Below are 20,610 nucleotides of genomic sequence, written 5' to 3' on the forward strand. Positions count from 1 at the left end.
CAGGTACGTGTGCACAAGACTGATGACAGAGGAAAGCTTTAAAGGAAACAGCTTTCTATCTTATTCAGAACCACATGACTGAATTCAATTTCTGTTTCTGACCAGCAAAAAAGTGCTGTTTACATGCAGGAAATGACTCTATTTGCTGACTGCCCTGGATGTCAAACAGATTATTAGGAAATGGTATTTCTCCATTTCTTCTACAAGAATGAAAGATACAAATTACTGAACGCAACGAGATAACAGGCTTTATTTTGTCCCAGGGCATACCACTGCTGAGCAATGAAATAATTAAATTGAGTTCAGACAGCATAATCCACAATTTGCCAGTAGAGTGGTCAGGGAGAGAGGTAACGAAAATCAGCCTGCTCCTTTACACAGAGGTACAGCCCAAAGCTCTAAGAATACTTTAAAAAGATTACTAAGTGAGGAGTTCAAAACTCCTCAGGAACAGTGTGTCTATACATACGTGGAACTGAAATCAGCCCAGTTGTTGGGGGTCGTGGAGGGCTCTGGAGCGGTCACAGCCACAGGAGCGGGGGTCTCACGCACGGCCAGTTTGGGTGCAGGGGTAGAGGTCGTGTCGGGCCCAGGTTTGACTGGAGCAGGAACCTCGTTTTCTGGGATTTTCTCTGCATAGTTTGCAGGGAACCATCCTGTCTTTCCTTTTAATTCTCCGCCAAGCCAGCCCGGTTCTCCAGTTTGGCTTTCATCCACCTGCAGGAAAGTCACAAAGTTTAACACAAATGGAGCTAAATCAACCCCCGGAAAGACACCACGCTCTCCACCAGGACAAAGCCCCAAGCCTCTGACCCTGTCGCACGCTGCACAGACATTTCTTCACCCTATGCTAGTCTCAGTGTCTGGAAAAATGGTCTCTAAACATTAACTCTAAAAAAACAGTACGTGTTGTAATTGAAGTTCTCATTCTTTGTGCTTTTTTAAACCTTTTTTGTTTCTTTTTCTAGCAATGGTAGTTAAGATAAAGTGACTAAAGTCCTCAGGCTCATAGTTTAAATTTTTAAAGTTCCCTGGAATTGGAAAGTGATCTGATAGCATTCATCACTCAGGAAGTCATGCAGTTATTAAAAAATAATTTAACTAGGGTTTATTATTTAAAATGGAAAGCAAAGGATGTAATCAACAGTAATCAGTATTCTAAAAATCTCAAATGGGGCGCCTGGGTGGCTCAGTCGGTTGAGTGTCTGACTCTTGATTTTGGCTCAGGTCATGACCCCAGGGTCATGGGTTCGGGTCCCAAGTCAGGCTCCGTGCTGAGTATGGAGCCTGCTTGGGATTCATTCTCTCTCTCTCTCTCTCTCTCTCTCTCTCTCTCTCCACCCCCCTCCTCCCACTCTCTCAAATTAAAAAAATAATAATAAATTTAAAAAAAACCTTTAAATTTCTCTAATAACTAAGCAGTGTTTATTCAGCACACAGATAAGAACGATACAAACACAGTCTTAGTTTCCTTGGGAACCAAAGCTGACCTTAAGCCATTTAAAAGCTCCGTAGACACATGATGAGAAAATCCGGAAAGTGGTTACTCACAGCAACAGTGAATTTTATTAATAAGGTCCCATAGTTTTCTTTATATAAATTTAACTTTAACGTCCTAAAAGTGCACATGAGAATACAGAAAGCTGCTGTTTAAAACTCTCGCAGAGGCTATTTATTCCATCAAGTGCTTTTAATGTTTGCATTTTAATTCAGATTTAAAAAGATCATTCAAAACCACCAGAATGGTTCTACCAATCTTTATGAGTTACCCCCACAATTTTATGAGCCACATGAGAATGACTTTGGAGGAAAATTACATTCACTATTAGAAAACTAATTTCATTACTATATCAAATAAAGGCCTATCAGAGACCTCCTCTTATTTTTATTTCTTAATATTACTGCCTGAGGAGGTAAAACACTGAACGCTGCATCAGACATTAATGTTGTTCTTTAGAGATCACAGAAATGAGTTAACGATGACTTTGCAAATATGGGCAAAAATACCAGTTTTCTAGTTCATTCAAATATACAGTAAAAAAAAAAAATAAAAATAAAAAATAAAAATAAATCAAGTCCCAAATTATGGAACCAAACATCTACTATCTGTATTCAGTGCAGAGTAAGCGTAATGTTCGTTAGCATACTTGAATTTTAAAACTGCTTGGGGTGGGGTGGAAAAAGTAGATCGGGCTTACTACTTAACTATACATCTGATTTACAAAATATTCAGTAGGTGGATGATCCTTGTACTCTGCTCCACCTCAGGGACCCCTTAATGTCAGGGGCAAAAGCAATTTTTAAAACTGCGAATTCTCCAAAAAGGAGTTCCCCGAGATAAACAGCCACACTGCTTCAGAGGTTTTATTTTTTGCTTTATAGTTCTGATATTCTTGCTAACACTGACATCAGATGTGAACACATTGGTCACTTTTCATTCAACTCCCCCACACTGTTTTGTCCTTACGTTCCTTTTTCTGGGCAGCCCCACTCTTTCCCTAGATGAGGATTTAAGATGACATTTTCTTCCACTTGGATTTTATGCTAAACTCAAATGACTAGAAATGCCTTTCTTTCTTCATTTATATTTATTAGTGATTATGACACATTTCAATATTGCCACAGCTTTGCACTGGAAACAGCCGTTTCTAGGCCAGATGGTGCCAGGGGTTCCCCAACTCCTCAGCAAGTTCAACAGTCAAGCTCCCATCCCCCTCCACTCATTCTAGGACCAAAGGTGAGCCTAACACACTAACCTGAGCCTGACACAGTCACTTAGCCTCAAGACAGCAAGGTGTCATCATGATCAGGAGTAGGGCACTGCAATTAGACTGCCCCCATTTAAATACTAGTTCTACGATTTATTAACTGGGACTGGGCAACCTTCATCTCCTAGTGCCTCAGCTTGTTTGTCTGAAAGGGGGATAATAATAGTACCCGTCTTACTAGGGTGACTATGAGGATTGTTAAATAGTTAAAACCCTGCCTGGCATATGAGAAGTGTTTAATGATAGACTTTTAAAAGCCATCTTTCCTGTTGTCCACCTCTGACTCTGTACTGGAGTTCTCTCATTTGGGCTTTTGTCCTGGTCCTTACCCTCACTTTAGGTAACACTCTCCAGTTCTCGGTATGGGGCGTTCTCTGCTCTAGGAACCTGCCTGGGACCTGTAGGGTTTGCTTTCTTGCCAGCAGTAATTCTCTAGGGGCTGGAGTTCAATCCTTGACCATGGCCTGTCGGAAACTTCGACTGGTCTGTCCAGGTAGGACCTCCTCAAACGTCAGCTGCTTTGCTCGATTATGTCCTATAATTTACTGTCATTCCTTCGAGACACAGGGTCTTACCTGGTTAACAAGACTTTTGGTGTTGACATCTAGAACTGGATCCGAAGCCCCAACGAAATGTCCTGCCCTGTGGGCAGGTCTAGCTTGTACCCTAGTTAGCTGATCGCACCCAGCCCCCTTCTCCTGATAAGAACAGAAAGCACACTACAGAAAGTACGCTTCACTGCTGAAAGGAGTTTCATATACTTAAGAAGGGAGGAAGATGCCACATCAGCCTCTTATCTGGTCAAACAAGAGTTTCTCCATCATTCAGGGTAATAGTGAAATCAGCTGTTCCCTTTTAACCAAGGAAATTCACTGGTCAACTTTGACCAAACGATAGTCTCAATTAGCCTGATTTGTTCTAATACGAATCCATTAATTTTAATGAATGACTTAATTTTCAGATTCAGAGGATATAATAAAAATTCACTCTTAACATTACATTAACCACTTAGAAAAAGCACAAGGTTTCATAGGAAAGGGAGAAATAGTTCCTCCTGGATTTGGGAAACTTTAGCCCAAATGCCAATCCAGTTGTGGAAAGACAGTACATAAGACTAGAATAGAACGAGAACAGTTAGGCACACAAACTTTGTGACATGGCTGGCTATAATGTGGACTTTAACATATATAAAGTAAATTCATTTATTGGTGCCTAAAAGTCAGGGGGTTCTGAAATCTTAACAGGGTCAGTCTTAATACAATTTCACTTAACCAGCCCCACTGCAACACCTCAAAGCATTTGGAGTCAATCTAGTAGAAACTTATCAAAGTGGGAAACGCAAACCCCAGATAGTTCACACCCATCTGGAATGTCACAGATCTAGCATACAAAATGTTAACATACACTGTATGCTGTAGGGCTTGGATGCAACAGTCAAATGCTCATAGCAGCTGTTAGGGTCAAGGACACATGGCTGAAGCCCGATACCATTACATCTCTTCTCTCAAGGCTTCTATGCTTCATGTCTGCTAAATTCATTTGGTAGCCCAAATATTTCTAAAACCTCTTACCTTGTCACAAAGAAGGGAAATAGAAATTCCCTCTCCCCTCACAATGACACAGAACAAGGACGGCAAAGAGATTTAAACTGTGTACAGACTCAGACCAGCCAGTGTGGCTGTCTGGGATGTGGTAAGGAGTATGGGGGGTAGCACGTGTTTCATGCATTTGCCAGCCTGGAAACAGAACGTTTCCCCCCAAACTTTTGGGTTAGAATATTAAAATAGCTTTCTAAAGCTCTAATCCAGGAAATTCTTCCTCTGTTGTAACTATTCAACCTTGCCCTTGCAGCACAAAAGCAGCTGTAGGCAATACACAAATGAATAAGTCTGTGTTCAAATAAAACTTTATTACAAAACAGGAAGTGGGCCACATGTGGACCACTGCTGGAATCGTAATGTACTGGTTCCTCAAAAAAGTAAGGATACTATGACCAATTGTTACTAAACAAGCCACCCTCAGAAATCGAAGGAAGGCAGGAAAGGAAAGGTATTGACTATATTAAAAAAAAAAAAAAAAAATCTCCATCAAGAGAAAAAAAAAGAAAAACAATGAGTGTAAGAAGATAAACAATCTTCAGAATGAACTGAACTGGTTGAGGGCTGACAACCACTGAAGAGTGTCTTTTTTTTTTTTTTTAAAGCTATTTCTAAGATGGTATTTTCCAGAAATGATTTAGGATTAGTCTTGACAGGAAAAAGGCATTAGGTTAGATCAGTGGTTCCTGTTAGTGACTGCCTAACAGAACGAACCACTTGGAGAAGATTTTGAATCCTGTATTTGGAATAAAGTTTCCAGAGTCTCTGGGGGTGAGCCCTGGAATGGGTTATTTTTTTAAAACTCCTGAGCCGTTCTGATGTACTCAGTCCTACACTCCTGGACCTGCTGAGTTAGATGATCAGCCTGTGCTCTTAAGACAAACTTCAACAAAATGGCAGCGAGCAAAGAAAGGTCTTCTAATTTCGTATGCTATTCCAATGCATTATGGATGTCAAATGTGATTTAGTCATCCTCCAAATACTGGGACCTTCAGATCAGAGATAGGCCATATCAATGTTCACAGTATCTAAGCCCTAGCTATCAAGGTCAAACTCATTTAAGAATCTTCCATTAAGAAGTTCTTCCCTGAGCATATCGGTTCATTCTGATTCCTTTCCTCTTAAGTTCCTAGCAGAGTTAGTAAGAATTCCCTGAGAACTTCATCAGGCATTGGCTTTTTCATGTGTTTCTTCCTACCTTTCTAAAAAGATTTGAAACATCAATGGCAGACATCCTCTTGTATTTCTTTATATTATGAACAATATTTATTATAGGATGATATATAAGACAGCACTTTAATTTTTGTTAACCATGAAAAATTTTTTTGGGGGGAAAACTGGACACCAAGTTTTTTCAAGAACAAAACACTTTTTAGAGCTCCCTCCAAGACTGCCTATGCTAAAAAAAGGATATGTTAGGTTTTTATAATCTAACCAGTATAGTCAGCTATTTTTTAAGGAAGTTTGAGAAATCTGAGAATCTTATGATTACTGCGCCCACAAAAATAAGTGAACTCCTGATTATTCAACTAAGAGATTGATAGTAATGTTCTACTACATATTTTCATGACCATGTTTCTTGACCTCAAACTGTAGGGAATAAAAAATCTATTTCTATCCCATGTCAATTTCTGTAGTTTTTGCACTGACTTGTTAATAACCTCAGGAAGATAATCTAGTTGAATGTCATTTGGGGTGTCATGTTACATTGTGTGCTATAAAATGAAGACACTGCTGCTGTCCCTTCAGCAAGCCAGTAAATTATGCCTAGCAGTACACATTCCACATTTCATTGTATATTTGGGATGTCTGACATAGATAAAGCAAATACCATTCCAGGACTGGGTGGACATTCTCTGTTATACTTGTCAAAGTTGGATTAATTTCAGTGTTTCATTTAAAAATTACAAATGTTGATACATTTGTAAATATGAAAATAATACAAAAGTACAAAAAATTAAACATGAAAACCCCTCTTTACTGCCCAGCAGTAACCAATGTTAATGGTTTCATGTCTGTATTTCAGGACTTGAACTACATACACAAAAACATTCACATGTACACACACACACACACACACACAATATTTTATTTAACCAAAATGCAATTACACTGTGCATATTGTTTCTGCTTTTTTTTTTTACTGGTGAGCTTATCTGTATATGTAGATCTATACGATTTTTTAAAAACATCTTGATCATACTGTTTAGCTATATCATAATTCATTCAAACTACTCCCTTGCTATACTGGGATGTTCCTTTTTTGCTTTTACCAACAATGCTGCAGTGAAGATCCACATGCACATATATTTGTGCAAATGCCAAAAAACAGTCTAACAGAGGGAGAATAACAGAATTTCTGGGTCAAGGGGAATAAGAATTTGAAATTTGAATAGGCATTGTCGAATTGCTTCTCAAATAGCTTAGCCAATTCATACAATCGTGCTGACAGTGTATATTACAACGACTTTCCTACACTTTTGACAAAGCGGGATATTACCAAACTTTTAAACTTGCTCAGTTGAGAAATGAAAAATGCTGTGTTTTTTTTTTTTAACCTGCATTTCCTGATTGCCAATGAGATAAAGCCTCTTTTTATATATTTTTAGAATCATTTGCTTTTCTTCTTTTTACTATCTCCTCATATCCTTGGACAACTTTTATAATTTGTGGGTTTCTTTCATATTAACTTTTTGGAGTCTTTATTATGGATGTATTTTGCAATATACGAGTATAAATTATTTTACATTGTCAAATCTGTCCATTTTTATCATTCATGGCTTCTGGTTTTAGCTCAAAAAGGTACTTCTTTGCCGGGAAATTATTCCAATATTCTCCTTTAAAAAAATTAAGAATTTTATCTTCTAAGCTTAAACTACCTGGAACTTAATTTTTGTCTGTACTCTGAGACAGAGACTTGACCTTATAATTGCCAAACACACAGCCTTCAAGTTAGTCCTTAAATGGAATCTAGCACAGAGAAATCTGGTACACATACTTTTATACCTCTTTTTTCTCTGTTTTCTTTTTTAAGCACAACCTACTGTACAAACTCAAAACATGTTTCTACTTCCACGATAACACCCAAAGGTATGTGTACTTACACAGAATCAAAGCGACTTAAAAGAAGAAAACACTTAATGAGATGTAGACTTCCTGACAGTTACACAGACTTACCCATTCCCCTTTAACCTCCACCAGGAAAGCAAAGGTTTGAAAGCAAGGCAAAATATGTTTAATGAAATGTTTTATTTTTACAGTATATCTAAACTCTATTCATCTAGTCAAGAGGGTGGTTAACTAGCCAATTTGAGGAAAAGTATCATTGTAACAAGACTATGTTTCCAAAGAATACCAATATTTTCTCAGTATAGATCATCTGTAACACTTCTTCATTGTAACATTTTGTAACGCTTCCTTATCTCGACAAGAGAACACTACTTTTCTGTACCTGGTGTTGTAACAAAATCCAGTTTCAAAACATCAGGCTCTTTTTTTTTTTCTAGTGTAAAAAAACAAAAAAACACACTTTGTTATGAGGCCCTATCTGATGTCACCTTGTACTCTCACAAGTTTTAGATTCCTGGTGTCATATTTTATATATTTTAACAATTCAAATGCTTTAAAAGCCACAATAGTTCAAAGACGAGGCTGCACAAATAAAGCTGCTTCAGGCCTAGCAAACACAGCACGGGAAAGAGTCAGTGGTGACGGGGTGGCCTTGAATCACCGTTCATGTGTATGAGTGCGGTACCTCCGCCAAAGAGAAAGAGAGGCTCTTTCTGCAAAGAGTGAGTAAGGCTGGCACCCAGGCATTCAAATAGTTTGCTGAATGGAGGCTGGACTATATTTGAAGAGGGTTTGTGATTGTTACGGAGATTCTGACTTCTGAAGAACCTGGATATTTGGTCTTGATTCTCTTATTTCTAGCCCATGACAGGTAAGGAAAAAAACTATCAGAAAAAAAGGGAGAAATGATTGATATCTCTGAATACCAAACACACTGTTCTTTCTACATATTTTGGTTCACTAAAGATCGTATTTTCTCCACCCAGAGATCTGATGTATACGTGCAAGAGGAACACGTAAATAAGGGTGCAATGACCTCTACAACATTTTTAGTCCGAAGACATGTAATACCAGTATGAGAAGCATGCTTATCTCAATCTTTGACTTTCATAGTTCTTTTAAAATTCGGAACCATTCCCATCTTTAAACAAACAAAAAATGCCCGACAGTAAGTGATGTAAAGTATGACCATTTCTAAGACTCTTATTCTTAAGGTATTAACTAGGTGCAGGAACTACTGTTCTCTTTAGAAAGTGACTTCGGTCAACCACATTGCTTCATTCCTTCTTAAACTGGTTACTATAGTTTGAGTTACACTCATAAGATTATATTTAACTATTACTGTAATTAAAGAAAATAAACTTTGACAAAGCAAAATTCCAAACTCTTTTATCTGCTCATTTGCAGAATAAGAAGGCAGATTCACTGTATGTAATTCATGGCTCTTCACACAATTCAACGATCACACAAAGGGGAAAAAAGATGCACTGATCCGAAAATATAGAAGTTATCATTGGCAATTACGAAAATGATGATAAAGCATTTTGCACTGAAAACTATGTCTTAAGGACTATTCATAATATGTAAGTGGTAATCTAGACTCTGAAATTACCAGACCTTTATAGATTTAAAAACATGCCAAGGCTGTGATAACAACCCATTTTCTCTAACACCTCTATTTTAAAGTGATGTTAGGATACATTTCTAAATACCATCTTTCATTCTGATAGGAAAGGACGACTGAGCCCATACTTCAAAAGTCCAGATGCTGGATTACTGGATTTCATACTCGGTGACAATTTCACGCTGTCAAATAAAGTGCAGGAGGAGGACAGGTGCTAATCATTGACAGAAATCACACTTTGACGGGAGTCTTTCTTACCATTACTATATCTCCGGGCTGGATCGTGATCTCATCATGACTTCTGGATTCAAAGGGATAGAGCGCTCGGTAATACACCACCTTTACATTCTCCTGTGCGGAAATTGTAAGTGGGCCTTTTTCTATTTCCAAAACAGCGGGGAGAAGGGAACAAAAATAAAACATTACACGGAACACATATGCATGACAACAAGCCAAATGAATGACCTCTGCTCTACTGCGGCCCTTACCATCTGAACAAGTTCCATCTATTCAAGAAATTTCTGAAGCACATACTTAGTGCCTAAGGAGAGCCAAATCTGATGTCAGCAACTCAAACCCATCAGAGTCTACTGGCCGACGCTCCCTGAACAAAGGCCATCCCAACGCCAAATGCAGTGAGGCTGTGTTAGGTCCCTGTAGAACAGCCTCCCGGCTCAGGCTCCAGCAGTGCACATCTGTAAAGCATCAATCCCCCTCTTCTCCACCCAGGGTGCCGAGTACAATGCAGCAGCTAGAATGTGACCCCCGAACTGAAACAGCCAAGAAGAAAACTCCTTTGGCAGAAAGTAAAGCAGCACAACTCTCCATACTAAGAGACACGGAAATGTCGATGTTTTAGGTCCCTAAAGCAATCATATAAAATGTAAGTGCCGATTTCACCAAGAACAATTATTATTGATAATCCCTGGTGAAGTAAGTCTTCCTCTACATTTCCCAGGGGAGGGGAAGTGAGCCAAAAGACAGAACTTGTATGAAAATAATTTAGATTTCAAGTAAAAGTTTTCAAAAATGCATGCAAGCAGAAGACATTTTGGCTTCTGGCTAAAACTTAACAATATCTAACCACAGCCCTCAGAACTTTATACCCTAGAGCTGCAAGTATTTAGACACACATCTATTTTCTCTGAAAAGCAGTGAAGGGAAGGTATTATCTTCATGCAGTCTTCAGCTGGATGATGTGCAGTGTATCTCACTGACCAAAGGAAATAGAAATCCTCATTTTAGGGGCGCCTGGGTGGCTCAGTTGGTTAAGCGTCCAACTCTTGATTTTGGCTCAGGTCATGATCTCATAGTACGTGGGTTCGAGCCCCACATCGGGTTCTGTTCTGGCAGTGTGGAGCCTGCTTGGGATCCTCTCTCTCTCCCTCACTCTCTGCCCCTCCCCGCTTATAAGCTCTGTTTCTCAAAATAAATAAACTTTTAAAAAAGTTATATAAAAAAAGAAATCCTCATTAAAAAAAAATTTTTTTTTAATACTTATTTTTGGGAGAGAGAGAGAGAGAGAGAGAGAGAGAGACAGACCGTGAGTGGAGGAGGGGCAGAGAGAGAGGGAGACACAGAATCCAAAGCAGGCTCCAGGCTCTGAGCCCAACATGGGGCTGGAACTCATGAACTGCCAGATCATGACCTGAGCTGAAGTTGGACGCTTAACTGATTGAGCCACCCAGGGGCCTCAATCCTCATTTTATACTAGGAGGCAAGATAAGGAACTTAAAACTAATTGCCTAAGATCGAGTACTGGTGAAATTATTTTCATATCAAAGAAATCATTAAAACATAAATAAGCTTGCCATCTTTTCTCCCAAACTGCAGGCAGGGAGGGTGTGAGACCCAGTTCTGAACCCCACTCCCATTCCTGCCCACAGTAAACAGGAAGCAAACCCTACACAACAGTGTGCTGCTTTCTTTTCTTTCTGTATATCAATAAAAAGCACACTGATAATCAAACAAAATCAATATAATTTACCATGCAAAGGAAAAAGCAATCACTTTCTTCAGCTGAGTATTATTCTGCAAAGCTGTACAATATTATACAGCCACACAAGAATCTCGAAAATACATTCTAGGTTGCATCTCATGTAAGTTCATGTTTTCTAGCAATTTCAAAGTCTTTCATTTACCAGAATTTAAAGAGGCAACTTATGATCAAAGGGCAAAACAAAAGTCGCAGTTTTCAAAAGGTAAAAGACACGGCTTTATGCAGTGCAGACTGAAGACAGATCCCTGTAGGCAAGGGGGAAAAGGTGTCATTTCCTGGGGCTGAGACAGCTCAGAAATTCCTAGAGAAAATAGCCAAGTGGAGAAGCAACAGGTTCTTTCCAAATTTGGAACACAGGTTTATGCATGGGGCTTGGAAAGGAAAACTCATGCCACTTTTGTCTACAAAAGACTCTGGACGCCAGTGTAATAGGGACCAAAGGTTGGCACGGTGGTGGAAGATTAAACAGGCATCTCGTGATCCTAGAGAATGAACACCTGCACGGTCCGAGAAAAGGACACTGGCATTCTCACCTCTATGGAAGGAGCCAGGACAGGGCCTGTTAGACATGGAAATTTCTCAGGAAGATCTGGGAGAGAAAACTCATTTGCCAGAATGACTTTTGGCCCCTAATACCTGTGGTGGACCAGGGTGCCTGGACAGCTGGCTTGGCGGGTTCTTGATGCTGATGGAAAAGCCGACTCATCTTGTCCTGTGTGTCCGGTTTGCCCTTCTCCTCACCATCCTTCTTCTTGACACTCTCCTCCCTTCGGAGTTTCTCTTCATCGTGAATCTTCCTTGGCCGCTGCTGCTCATTGTCCGGCTGCGTGTGCTCAGGCCACAGCTTGTCCCTCTCCTGAGCTCGTCTGTCAACAAAAAGCTTGATTACTGCGAGGAAGCAATTCCAGTTTACCACTGCTGTGGTCTCTTCACAAAAAAGCTCCGTCTAGTCAATGGAATGCTAAACACGGAGGGGATACTGTTCCTCAGATGGGGCAGTCTGAGTCCATGAAACAAAGGCTCTCAGGGCTCTGATTCTGAGCGCAATGAAATCACACGACTCAGAAAAACACAGAAGATTTCCGATGTAGTTTGTGAAGTAGTTAGAAGAATAACAAAGATACTTCTCGATGAGAAGACTGGTATTTCACCACCAAAACCCCTAACACGCACAGGAACAAACATCCGTGATGAGGGAGCACACCCAGATGAACACGCATGTAGGTCCCCCAAAAACTGAAGCTGAAAGCAACAGATTAGTTGGAACCCTCGAGGCAGTAGCCACCCATTACTGAATAGTCTCTATGCATCTTCCTGAATTTGACAACTAACCTTCTGTTTGTCAAAACAGCTGATGCGAAAAGTGTAATTAAATCAAGGCCCTGACATATAAGAAGACCTCATCCTGCAGAAAACACTTTAAATGAAACTCATGTGCCAAACTAAACAATATGATGATAGTAATAACTAGTCCTCCTCCTACATTAACTCCATTAGTCTTCACACCAGGTGGGGAGGTCCTATTATTGTCCCCATTTTACACATAAGTGGCTTGTCTGAAGCCACACGGCCACACCTGCCTGGGGCTCAATCCCAGGCAGCCTGGTTCTAGGCTCCACATACTGAACCACTGTCCTGTGACATGGCCAAAGCACAAAGGTCATCTCCCGGAATTAGGACACTGCCAAAAGAACATAATATAAGCAAATAAAACTTGTATTCTCCATTTAAAAAATATTATATTTATTTCTACGCTGTTTGAATGTGAAAATTTGGTGCAGTAAAATTCTTAGCTTAAATCTCTAACATTTTACTTAAATTTTTCAAAACATCCTTTAAGAAAGCACAAAAAAATTGTTGTCATTCATAACAACAACAAAACCACAATAAAAATGTACTTAATATTTTCTACTAATATAAGACATCATGTAACTTCTGAACTTAATTTTTGGTTTTATTTATATGATTGTAAGCAGAAAATCTACCCTTTTTGTATTATATTTTGCATTGATTTCTCCTCTGCAGAAATATGAAAGTTTAGTGCAGTTTAATGTGAATAATCAAAGCGTCTTATCAACTCTGAAGATAAGAAAAGGATGGAGTTAAGAGTTAATCAGCACATCCAAGAAATGAATCCTTGAATCAAGCCCCAAGAAAACCATAAAACAATCCTCTAAACTGGTTAGAGACCCTACCCACCTATCCACTGGTAAACTATGTGGGTCCACTTAAATGAGGATATTTCACACTACAGTGCTGTAAATGTATTTTCTCTTTCTTATGATTTTAACATTTTATTTGTCTGGCTTACCTTATTGTAAGAACATAGTATATAATATATACAACACAACAAAATATGTGTTAGTTATAGGCTTCCTTCCAATCAACAGTAGGCTATTAGTAGCTAAGTTTTGGGCGGAGTCAAAAGTTATACTCAGATTTCCAACTGAGCAGGGGTCTGCGCCCCTAACCTCCTTGTTGTTCAAGGGTTAACTGAACTATAGACACCCACAACAAAGTGTGCACCCTCTGGGTAGTTAAACTGAGCTCAGCTCACTAAGGTCAATGACTTGCCTAACGTATGTTTCTTCATCTTTTTATTCTAATTTCAATAACCAATTTTTACAACGTATACTGTGTCATTGAAATACTTGGTCATTTTTGTTTCTTAGAGTCAAAAATTAACTGAAATTTAAGATGCAAATATCCAGTAACAAAATCAGACACCCCGCAAGTGAACAAATATGTTTCTACAACTTACTATAGAAAGTTACAAGTAATAATAACAAACCACAAACACAAATATTCAAACAAAAACAAACAAAAAAATGTGTCTGTATCTTCAGCAGCAGCAAATTTTCTCCTTTTGTACTCAAGTTTAATTTCCAGTTGAAGAAAAGAAGAAAGAAGAGTAGCACACGGTCAGTCCTGCTGGAGAAAGCCTGCGTGGCGACCACTCAGGGGCTTTGATTTCAAACCCAGAGCTCAGGACAGCCACTGTTATAAAAAGGCTGTGAACTGGAAACGTATTTTGGTCATTGGCATGCAAATGAGCATACCAAGTGTCCTCATTTCCTTGTATAATTCCATTTATCTACATAGTAGTAGCTTGGGAGAGCTCTGGAAACTCACCAAAAACTTCAGGGGGTACTTATATATGCAAAGATTTATATATACACGTATTTGTGCTTGTGAGTGTGTGCGCGCGCGCGCACACACACACACACACACTGAAGACTGAAGGCTCTTTCAAAGTCAGTAAATACTTGCAAAAGCCCCGCAAAGAATAATAAATACTCAACGTTTCTTCCCGACGGCCACACAATCCACGAGAAGACTTACCTTTGGGCTTCTTCTTTTTGTTTTTCTAATTCTATGATCTTTCGCTCTTGTTCTTTCTGCTTCAGACGTTCGGCCTCTATGGACTTTTGTTTCTGGAGTTGTTGCTTATTATGTATTTCTCTCAGTTCCTGCAAACAACCAGGAAACAGTTCATGTAATGACATGAGGTGACTGGCATTTCCACCATTTATTAGCATGCAACATTTCATAGTGGGGAAGTCTAGACATTCAGGAGACTAACATCTCAGATTTAAAAAAAAAAAAAGCGCTAATTTGGAAAACTGAAATCACTCTACATTTTGACATGAGTATCTCCAAAAGCTGTTCTAGTTTATATTCTAGTGAGTCATAAGACATTACACCATTTTCCATTACATGCTTTAGAAGGAACTTGCTAGTGAAGGGTATTAGAGAAGCTACATTGTTCAAGACTCGGCAGTAGAGGGGCGACTGGGTAGCTCAGTCGGTGAAGCATCTGACTCTTGATTTCGGGTCATGATCTTACGGTTTGTGGGATCGAGCCCCACATCGGGCTTTGTGCTGACGCTGCAGAGCCTGCTTGGGATTCTCTCTCAGCCCCTCCCCTGCTTGGGCATGTGTGAGCTCTCTCTCAAAATAAACAAACATTAAACAAACAAACAAACAAACAAAAACCCTTGGCAATAGAAATGGACCCAACCTGTTTTAAGGTATGGTGATCATCGTTAGTAAAACTTTGAGGTACTTTCTGATAATAAATCAACACCAACCTCTACTGGCTTGAAAAATACACACACCTCTTTACATGCCACTTCTATTAAAACCTCACCTTCTATGCTATGCTGTCTTAGAACAAATGGACGTCCCTCTGCTCCACAACCTTGACTGTCCCCACCAGGGTCTGTTTTCCTTCAAATCACACCCTTCCAAAGCATCTTCTCTTGCTAAGTCCAAGTGTGAAGTTATCAACTGCCCCAGGCTAACCCATCAGTCAGGTGGCAAATAAATGCAGTAATGTGACTATCACCACCTTGGACCTGACCTCCTCATTTGACATCAGCCCCCAGGAACAACAGGGATTTCCTTAGCAGACTACTGAAAATACAATGCATTTTATGACACTTAACGTACTCAAGTCAGAAGGTAAAACATCCAAAAGTGTGAAGAATAAAGAAATGCCTGTTGAGGGGGAACCCTCAATTCCATAGGAACCCAGTGGTCACTAACAGATTCTGTTACTGAGACTCTTCTTGCTTGTGTCAACAATAAATCAGGTAAGTCAGTGCCCTGTAGGGCCAAGGGTACATTTCCAGTTGACTTCTTGGTCTGGGTAACTAGGGCTAGTCCCCCAAGGGGGGAGCCCCAGGGACTTTTTGGTGAGATACAAGAACTAACTAAGGTCTGCCTGGTCTTCTTCATCTTGGTCACTGGTTAAGTCCAAATGGGTAGGTTTCTTCCTGCCTTAAATTCCTACCTTTAGATTCATTCAGAGACTGACTGAAGGCAGAGCACTGTAGAAGGTCAGTGTTTAAATGGACTTATTCCTAGAGAAAAGTCCTAAGGGTTACACTAAATTTTTCCTGCTAGCTAGACTGTCCTCAGAATAACGTTAGAACGCATGGACAAGTGTTTTACAAATCAAAAGTGACTTTGAGAGGTCCTAAAAGAGATCAGTGAGATACAAGAAAAAGTTTTTGCAGATCAGGAGGTTAGGGGGAGGCGGTTCTGAGGGGGTACAGTGCTGGGGGCACTGGAAAAATGGGGATGAAGGAAGGGACTTCAGTGTGGAGTCTAGCAGATGCGACTGGGAATATCTAGGCAGGAGGTGACAGAAAGAAGCAACTTGGTGAGGCACAAACTCGTGAACCATATCCTCTATGGCAGCGGCCTTGGGCACGTGACTTGGGTTTGATATTTTAGAGACAAATGGAAAAAACAGTCCACTTCCTGCTGTTAGAGTAATCTGTATCCTTGGCTCAAGTTAGTATCTCTATGTGAAAAGGAAAACTGCAATGGCGTGATATTAAATCAATGTCTCAATGTCCTAAGAGAGGGACCCAAAAGTTAGGCCCTGTGCAGATAGCAACGGCCTACTACTCTATTATTAGCCCAATGGCTGAGACCCTTTAGAAGGAAGGGTAAAAAGTGACTGAAAAAGAATTGTGTTTATTTTAAAATGTCAAATTCAATTGCGTAACGTTCTTAAATAGGTTCAGAAAGAATAATTGATGGCAATAGACAATAATCAGAAAGTACTGAACTGGAGAAACAGAAACTTGGATTCTAATCCCAGGTCCCTGACATGGGCCCACAGCTGAATCAGAGTGGATGACCCTTAGGTATTCTTTTTGCTTTAAAATCTGTTAAATTCTTAGACACTGTTGATCACATATAAAATTAGTCCTTATCTATTTCAGTGTCCCTTATTTGGGGCTTTATTTTTACTACAGGAATAAACCAAAAAGGTGTAATTAGTAAGCAAAACAACTGAACTGAAATTAAATACAAAGGAATAGGGATGCCTGGGTGGCTCAGTTGGTTGAGCATCCAATTCTCGGTCATCACCGAGATGGGCTCAGGTCATTACCAGATACAAAGTAAAGATAGATGGAAGTAAAGTGGGCACAATAAAATAAAAACCAAGAGGAAATGAATTTAAAGAATCTACACGAAACAATTTTTGGATGTTTCAAATATACATGAAGGAAGGTATTTTAGAATTTTCAAAGCAAAGTTGTTTTTGAGTATAGCAGCATCGCAGGATGGGCTGAACCGATCTCTGAGCCGTATAAGTGAGTTGCAGGTTTCAAGGACCTCCAAGGAAAAAGAACTTGCAGGAGCCGTACAATAGCAGATATCAAATAAGATAACAAGGCTGTGGCATCTCGGGATCCAGATTTGAGGACTGCCAACAGTTTTCTATTGTCTCCTTCATCTTCTTCAAACACTGCTGTGTACACAACAGTAAGAAAATCAAGATGCTTCCAACAGGAAGGTATTCCGGGTCTTTCCCTCTTTCCTTGGACTTAGGAGATTAAGATGCCATGAACCAAGACGAAGCAGAAAATTCATGATTCCTAAGCGTGGTAACTTTTTTTAATTTTAATTTTTTTAATGTTTATTTTTGAGAGAGAGAGAAAGAGTACTAGCAGGGGAGGGGCAGAGAGAGAGGGAGACACAGAATCTGAAGCAGGCTCTAGGCTCTGAGCTGTCAGCACAGAGCCCGACGGCAGGGCTCGAACTCACAAACCGCCGAACTCACAAACTGCGAGATAATGCCCTGAGCTGAAGTCGGATGCTTAACTGACTGAGCCACCCAGGAACCCCAGCAACTTTTTTAAGTTGAACTTCTAGGAAGGCAATCTATAGGATGAATGAATATGTATGGAAGAGGAGTTAATGACTTGCCTTTCTGTGCATGACAAGGGCCTTGTGGAGCAGAGTCCCTTCACCTGGGAGACAGAGGGTTGCACTGTTCTGTTATTCCCTCTCAATAGTTCTATTTAAGAAACTCAAGTGTAATCACAGTTATTGACTGTGTTATTGACCACTTTTCCTGGTGGTCAACCTCATCAAAGTGACCCTGCAAATCCTATTAACTGTCACAGTTACTTCTGTATATTATAACTAAGATTTAAAAAGAACAAATGAGGGATTACTGAAAATCAAAATTCCTTCTCTCACTTGTGGCTCTTACTAAAATTATTTTTTCCTAAAATCAATAACCCTACAGTCACATTTTATTAGCTGGGTATTCATCTAGCAATATGGTATTGAGTATACAACTTTATTGATTTTTCTTCTGTAAGTCTATTCAAGGGTATGAGATGTTTTACATAGGTATAGGGCATAGTAACTTGATATTATCTGCTAATATAGTATAATGGCTTTCTTAATAAAGAAGAAATAATTAAACATGCACTGAAGAAGTTGTAGCTATGTGTTACAAATATATAAGAAAAATAAAACTATGGGGGGTTCCTGGGTGGCTCAGTCGGTTGAACAACCCGACTCTTGATTTCAGCTCAGGTCATGATCTCATGGTTCGTGGGATCAAGCCCTGTGTCAGACTCTGTGCTGACAGTGCAGAGCCTGCTTGGGACTCTCTCTACCTCTCCCCCACTCGTGCATGCACTCTCTCTCTCAGAAATAAACATTTAAAAAAAAGAAAAAGAAAACTATAAGATACGTAGTGTATATAAATTAAAATGGTAAGATTTTTATCACCAGTAATATCCATAGAATTCTCAGACGTAACAAAGTTTCTTCACCAGGGTTTATGAACAAGCTTTGGCTCTGGGAACACTATAAAATAGCACGCAAACTGGGCTATGGGCATTTTTCTTATAGAGAAAGCTCATAGCTTTCATTGATTCTGAAAGGGGTCTTTGATCAAACACAGATTATGAACCACAACAAGAAGATTATTGGCAAATAAAGATTCTGTTATGTATCAGCAAGGATAGATAGAAAATAAGCTTGCTTTTAACTTTCTTCAACTCGGGGGAAAAAATCACTTATTTCCCCTCAAGAATTAAGATATTTGTACCATAAAACATCTTTGGACATCCTATGGCATACAGCCAAAGTATTTCAAAAGCAATATGCTTGACAAATTGAATACTCAAGAAGATCCTGAGAAACACGGCTCCCTTTCAAGTCTACTAACGACAGTTGTTCTGTTATGAAAGGGGCACAGAATCACTTGCTTTAAAAACTGTGGCTGTTTCTCCTTCATTTGTACTTACAGACACTCAAAAACAGGTGCATTACATGAAGTGGTATTAATTGAAATAGAGGCAAGTATCCACCTGAACAACTTGTATGGGATTCCTCTTCATAAACATTACTTTACTTAAATGCTTGTGAAGAGACAGAAGAATTAAGTAGCAGTGGAGGCCTGAAAAGGCTAGTAGTTAATGGAAATTTACTGCTAATTTGGTCATTTAACTTTTCTGAAGGATTACTCTGCTTCTGGCTTTTTCCTCAGGCTGTCTCATGGCAAAGTGAGACAAAACAAACACACCTTAACTACTTGAAATTCATGAACTCAACATTTTAAACCCAAACAGAACTGTTTACGACGCGTCTCTTATGTTTAGAAAAATCTTCATTCTATTAATACGAAATTGACCTCACAGGAAATTGATCTAGATGCCAGCATCAAACATTTTCAGGTGTTTGTTGTGTCTCAGCCTAAAACATACAGAGTGTCAACAGTAGAAGTGCTTTCATATAAACAAATGTCACTTTATTGTAGCACACAATATCAGATTTTTTAAAAAGCCTTCTGAGTCTTAAAATACAGTAACTTATGTTAATTACGTGGTTGTGAAACTGAAGGGCATTAAAGAAAGCAGATCAACAAGAAGAAAAGAAAAAAGGAAAGAAAAGAAAAGAAAAAGAAAAAAAGAAAAAGAGAAAGAAGAAGAAAAAGAAAAAGAAAAAAGAAAAAGAGGAAGAAAAAGAAAAAAAAGAAAAAAAAGAAAGCCAATCAACAAACCCAGTTAGGACAGGGGAAATTGTACCTGTGTGGAGAAACCAGAAAAGTAAGTATTTCAAAACACAGACGCTGTACCCAAATCAAAGTACACTATTACTCCAGTCATCACTAAATTATAAAATGTATTCACTCTTGATGCATTAAAATGGGAGGAATATTAAAAAACACATCAGTCGGTTATTTAAATTCTCAGAAGGGCTATATTAATGTTTAAAGACACATTTAAGTATTATTCTGAATCTGAGGTCACTGTTCAACCAAATAGGAATCTTGGTTCCTTGTGGCACAACTGGTAGTCAGCCTATCATAAGTGCTACAGGAGAGCCAAAGAGGAATGCACAGGGGCCGTGTGTGCGTGTGTGCGCGTGTGTGAAGGGGTGAGGAGACAGGTGGACAGAAGAGGGGAGAAGAGCTAGAAAATCCTGCCCTCTCTGTAGTTACAGCTAATTAAGGATCTTCACCCACGTCTTCCATTTTGTCCTGAAAATCTAAGTTTTCCCAAAATGTCTCAGCTTAATTTAATAAGGCAATATCCCATTGTTTTAAATGCATGTTATTCTAGGGGCGCCTGGGTAGCTCAGTCGGTTGAGCGTCCAACTTCTATTTCGGCTCAGGTGGTGATCTTGAGCCCCTCACTGGGTTCCCTGCTGTCAGCTCCCTGCTTCAGAACCTCTGTCCCCACTCTCTCTCTGCCCCTCCCCTGCTTGCGCCTCTCTCTCTCTTTCTCA

The 20,610-nt window shown here is 39.4% G+C and overlaps 1 protein-coding gene across 6 annotated transcripts in view; it reads right to left on the reverse strand.

The window, feature by feature from the left end:
* Window positions 1-20,610, reverse strand: part of ITSN1 (intersectin 1) — a 219,024-nt gene that overhangs the window by 70,377 nt on the left and 128,037 nt on the right. For 4 of the 6 annotated variants that reach the window (XM_019420250.2, XM_019420248.2, XM_019420253.2 and 1 more), the window contains exons 17-21: window positions 14,401-14,528; window positions 11,695-11,924; window positions 9,318-9,439; window positions 7,544-7,558; window positions 470-717 (exon numbers count right to left, since the gene is read on the reverse strand). In XM_019420250.2, the coding sequence (XP_019275795.1) occupies window positions 470-717; window positions 7,544-7,558; window positions 9,318-9,439; window positions 11,695-11,924; window positions 14,401-14,528 (743 nt within the window). The remainder of the gene's footprint in view (window positions 1-469; window positions 718-7,543; window positions 7,559-9,317; window positions 9,440-11,694; window positions 11,925-14,400; window positions 14,529-20,610) is intronic. The other 2 variants (XM_019420251.2, XM_019420249.2) reach the window with 1 other exon arrangement.

Source organism: Panthera pardus, unplaced genomic scaffold (assembly GCF_024362965.1).
Source record: "Panthera pardus isolate Hobbes unplaced genomic scaffold, ASM2436296v1 HiC_scaffold_16, whole genome shotgun sequence".
Lineage (NCBI taxonomy): Eukaryota > Metazoa > Chordata > Mammalia > Carnivora > Felidae > Panthera > Panthera pardus.